The sequence below is a fragment of the Triticum dicoccoides genome, chromosome 6B, assembly GCF_002162155.2.
Source record: "Triticum dicoccoides isolate Atlit2015 ecotype Zavitan chromosome 6B, WEW_v2.0, whole genome shotgun sequence".
In the NCBI taxonomy this organism is placed as follows: Eukaryota; Viridiplantae; Streptophyta; class Magnoliopsida; order Poales; family Poaceae; genus Triticum; species Triticum dicoccoides.
Genome location: NC_041391.1, coordinates 704,303,660 through 704,308,363, shown reverse-complemented (window position 1 = coordinate 704,308,363; position 4,704 = coordinate 704,303,660). Strand labels below are relative to the sequence as shown.

At 51.2% G+C, this 4,704-nt stretch overlaps 1 protein-coding gene across 2 annotated transcripts; it reads right to left on the bottom strand.

The window, feature by feature from the left end:
• Positions 1-304: 304 nt before the first annotated feature.
• Positions 305-3,894, bottom strand: LOC119324740 (protein FAR1-RELATED SEQUENCE 7-like). Of its 2 annotated transcripts, none has more exons than XM_037598512.1 (6): positions 3,697-3,894; positions 3,495-3,623; positions 3,260-3,391; positions 3,074-3,124; positions 2,925-2,993; positions 305-2,822 (listed from the first exon to the last, which is right to left on the bottom strand). In XM_037598512.1, exons 1-6 carry the CDS (start codon positions 3,721-3,723, stop codon positions 678-680), a joined length of 2,553 nt encoding a protein of 850 aa, XP_037454409.1. In that variant the 5' UTR covers positions 3,724-3,894; the 3' UTR covers positions 305-677. The 2 variants fall into 2 exon arrangements, with proteins under 2 accessions (XP_037454409.1, XP_037454408.1); XM_037598511.1 differs by having other exon boundaries at positions 2,925-2,996; positions 3,697-3,893.
• Positions 3,895-4,704: the final 810 nt, after the last annotated feature.

Here is a 4,704-nt window from a genome sequence, read left to right as displayed (position 1 = left end):
CGCAACAACACACTGATAAAATAACGGTATGAAAAACAGTAGGACCGAGTTCCAGTAAAATAAGGTAATATTGACTAGAAAATATTTAAGAATGAAACTACGAGTGGCGGTGCTCCAGGTTTTGTTTCTGTAAACGCCAGGAAGGAAAGGAATGCAACTGTTCATCAGTGTCAGTGCGAAACGCTCAACAAGCAGAGCGCAATCTACGACAAACGCGCGACTGCAAACATCTGCCCGTCAACATCAGAGTGCAATTCAAACACACAGCAGGTAAAAATAAGATGCACTTGGTTTTACCCAACAGTTTCAGACAGCATATTTAGCACAGCAGGAATACACCACTAACATAAACAGAATCACGACGGCGAATCTGTAACAAGTTAATGCATGGATACATTTCTAGCACAACCAGAATACATCTCATGAACTGCGTGCAGGTACTACTAACATGACAGAATCACGACGGCGAATCCTTGACGGTTAACAATGCATGAATCATGAACGCAACAATAGACTAACGTAGCACTCGTCTCTCAAGTTACACAGGAAAAACAAGCCTTACCAGCTAGTACTCTACATTGTGCACACGAGCAAGATCAACTCCCCAACCCGAGTGCCTAGAGACTGACTTCTGCTGCTGAACATGTCCACTGTAGCCCAAGCTCAGCACTTACCGTCTAGACGTGATCATTCGCCATCGCCATAGTCGCCATTTTCTCCCGGATCCTGTCCAGCTCCAGCATGAACGCGTCGCACTTGGCGCCGTCGCCGCAGATCTCCCTCCCGATCCCTGCCGCCTTGCTCATCAGCGCCGCGTACCTCGCCGCATCCTCCTCGCGCCTCGCCGCCGCCACCAGCCGCCCCTCCTCGCGCCGCTCCAGCTGCTCCTCCCTGAAACCGTCGGTCCACCGGGCCACGATGTACTTCTCCGGTATCTCGTCGATGCCGAACTGCGTGAAGAGCCTGAAGACGTGGCAGCAGAGGATCCCGTCCCTGGCGAACTTGGCGCACTGGCACGTGTATGTGTCGGTGACGCCGGGCTCAATCAACACCTCGAAGGAGTCTCGGTCGTACTCCGGGTTCTCGTAGCTGGAGGCCTTGTCCAGCCTGTAGAGGGCGCCCCTTTCAATCTCCTGCACCTTGAACGCTGTGGAGTGGAGCAGCTCCTTCTGGACCTTCAGGAAGATCTGCCTTGTGTAGACGCGTGATGCGTGCCTTTCTATTGGCTGCAGTGAGAAGCATGAAGGCTCGGTTGCTGCTTCCAGTGCATCTTCCTCGTCTGTTTTTTTGATCTTGTCTTGCATCTCCTCGTACTTTTCAATCAGATTCTCTATCTTGTCCTTGGGAAGCACGTTCTCTTTGAACAGTGAGAATGCCCCCTGGCTGCCTCTGGCTGAAACGACAAAAGGGAAGAAATCTTGCATGAAATAAACAGGAGCCCAGGTCTTCCTCATCTCCCACAGCAACTGTAGGTACTCGTTTTCACTTGCATCGTGCCTCTGGATGAGTGCACTCCATCCTTGTTCAAACTCCGTCTCTGTCAGTGAATTGTCAACTAAGATGTCCAGCTCTGCTTTCATGTTGCCTCTTGCTGCCACAAAGGCTGCCATCTTTTCCTGGGCTTTCCCGTTCCATCTGCAGAACCTGTGCCTTGCTTGTGGCATGACCTCGGCTATTGCTTTCGCCATGGCTTCGTCCTGGCTTGTTATGACTGATCTTGGCGTCTGACCTCCTCCCATCTCTTGCAGAAACGTCTGGAGCATCCATTTGTAGGTTTCAGCTTTCCGATCTTGCAGCAAGGCACATCCTAACACGATTGTTCTCCCACGGTTATTCATCCCAGTGATAGGAACAAAAGGCATGCTGTGTCTATTTGTGCTGAAGGTGGTGTCAAACGATACGAAATCACCAAAGATTTCATAATCCATCCTTGACCTTGCATCAGTCCAGAAAATGCTCCTAAGCATGCCGTCTTCATCCTTTTGCACGGTATAGAAAAAGCATGGGTCCTGGAGCTGCAGTTCCTCTAAGTGGTTCAATGTTTTTTCAACGTCTATGTTTGCTTTCCTCCATTGTTCAGCAGACTGCAAGATCAGTGCTTGTTTTTCCTTTGATGGCAATTCCCGAAAAAAGCCACTCATCCTTCTTAAGATCTTGAGAATTTCTCCGGGAGGCACCCTGCTCTGCTGAAGAACTCTTGAGAATGACCTCTCTTCAGGTGACATGTGTTTTTGGCTCGTTAAGAATCTTGTGAACGAACGGCTTGGAGATAACGGATGGTTGTGTTCGTTCTGAACTGCTGCGATCACCCACTCTCCCTTGATAAGCTTCACGATGATCTTTGCCTGGCAATTTGTCTTCTCTATGACATTCTTCTTCCTCTTCCTCTTCAGGTTCAGGTCCTCAACTAGCTTTACCTTGCGATTCCTGTTGCAGTCTAGCTGGAACCTCTGTCTCTTGTAGTTTCTTCCCCTGACCACCACGAAACCAGTCTGGAGAGCATATGTGTTGTAGTACTCGTGTGCATCTTCGAGGGTTGGGAATTTCATTCCAACTTGCGGTGCCTTAACAGTGCCCAGTGCCTCAGGGGCAGGATAGAAGAACTTCCCTTCATCCTTTTCTGACTCACTCCCAGAGCTGATGTCTGAATCACTTTCACTGCCTGTATCGTCGCTAGAAATGTCATCGATTTCCATAACATCATGTTCTTCAGCAGTCTGCAGCTGCAGCGAACGGTCCGCATAGCTGGCGCTTCTCTCCAGTTTAACTTGCAATGCCAATGCGGCTTCTTCGTCGTCATCCATGAAATCTGCTGATCGTTCCTGCACGCGAGCGCCATAGTTTATGTTAACCCACCCACCAAGTATGCTGTATTGAAATGCCTGAAACATCAATACTTGCTATATTTTGTTTAGTTTCCATACCTCACGGTTGTTGCTGAGCAGTTGTATTCTTGGTCGCCTCACCGGCTGTTTGCCAGCATCCCGACGCGCCTGCTGTCATTTCATTCCAAGTTAACACCAGGCATTAAGTAGTTTCTAAGAAGGGACAGTGAAGTAGTGACTCCAAGTACCTTAACAACGTTGCACGCAGGTGCTGGCGTCTTCTCATATCCCTTAATAGCCTGTGATGATAACAGATATGTGTGAGACACAGTAGTTCAATGTGTCTATGCCTATGCCTCGGTGGCCTGTTTTCTTCCATGTTATCTACAGATAGATGCACGGAAGGGGATAAAAGATGTGATGTGCTCAAGTACCTCTTCTCCATACACCTGCACTTGGCGCAGGATCGGCACATGGGAGCCATCATCCCCAGCGACAATGTATATCACCCTCTTGTTCGCGGAGCTCCCGGGGGTTTTCGCCGAACTGCTGTTCGATTTCGCAACCTGCAACAGTTTCAAAGAGCGCATTTTTCACTCAGGATCCACACACCACACACACATAATGCCAAGCCTCTCCTCAACAAAGGCTTCTTTCCAGTAATCTTACCACTCTGGAACTGGTCGGAAGAGCAGCAGCTGCTGGCGCCTGCGGCGCGTGACCGCCTGCTGCCCGCGCCGGCGGCGCACTGGCCGTCTGAACCGCCGGCTGCGCCGGAGTTGCGGGATCTTCTTTCGCCTGAAACGAAGCGATTTGTCAGGCATAAACCCTGCGCGGCGGAACATTTATGGTGGGTTTGGGGAGGCATTACCGTGTAGGCAGCGAGATACTCCTCCATCGCCGGTGTCGGCCGCCGGGAGCGCGCTCCGGCGGAGGTGGAGTGTGAGTCTAGATCCGGATTCGAATGGGGAGAGGAGCGGGGGGCGAGGGGTTTGGGCCTGGATCCCGTGCGGGTGATGGGGGAGGGTGGGGAGGGGAGGTGGCTGCTGGATCTGGCCGGGGAGGGTGGATAAGGTGGTGGTGGTGGTGGTGGCGGCGGCGGCGGCGGCCGCCGTTGCTGGAGGGACGGGGAGGGAGGAGGAGAGGTAGGTAGGTATCCTGCGCCGGCTGCGGAGAATAGGGTTATGGGAGAGAGGGGCGGAGTTTCCCTATTGGTCGCCTGTAGCAAAGGGTTGACGCTATGCCGCGCCTGAGCACGCTCACATGGGCCGGCCCGACTTGGTAGCCCAAGCCCACGAGCGGTTTGCCCGGCCTGTTTGATTAGTAAGATTCTCAAAACACGGAATAAAAAAAGAGAGCAACTAATTAACGAGCGCTCCTTCGGGAGCCTCGCAAGGATCATCGTCACTTGGCGTGCTCTCAGCTATTCGCCACGTGTCGCGGTCTGGGTGCTTCTCCGGATTTTGTTTTTTATTATTTTTCCGCACGTGTTTTCGGCTTCTTAAATGATTTTTTCCGGGTTTTTTTTTATGTTTTGGTTTTCCACCGGTCTTCCCTAGCTTTTCGACAAAAAAGAATTGCATTTTTTCGCGAGAGTCACGGTTTTGTTTACACGAGAGGCACGGTTGTGCTTTCGCGAGAGGGTCGTGCCTCTTGGAAACGATAAAAAACGTGTTTTCTGTTTTTTCTTCTTCCGCGAGAGGCACGGTTTTGCTTCCGCGAGAGGCACGGGTGTGCTTTCGCGAGAGTCACGGCTGTGCCTCCTCGGAAACGAAAAAAAAACATGTTTTCTGTTTTTTTCTTTCGTGAGAGACACGATTTTGCTTCCGCGAGAGGCACGTTGTGCTTTCGAAAGAGGCACGGGCGTGCCTCTTTTGAA

Coding starts and splice junctions, on each gene's coding strand:
- LOC119324740 (XM_037598511.1), bottom strand. CDS start 3,723: ATGGAGGAGTATCTCGCTGCCTACACG. Junction 3,125..3,259: donor TGCAGGTGTATGGAGAAGAG/GTACTTGAGCAC, acceptor TTATCATCACAG/GCTATTAAGGGATATGAGAA. Junction 2,997..3,073: donor CTGCGTGCAACGTTGTTAAG/GTACTTGGAGTC, acceptor ATGAAATGACAG/CAGGCGCGTCGGGATGCTGG.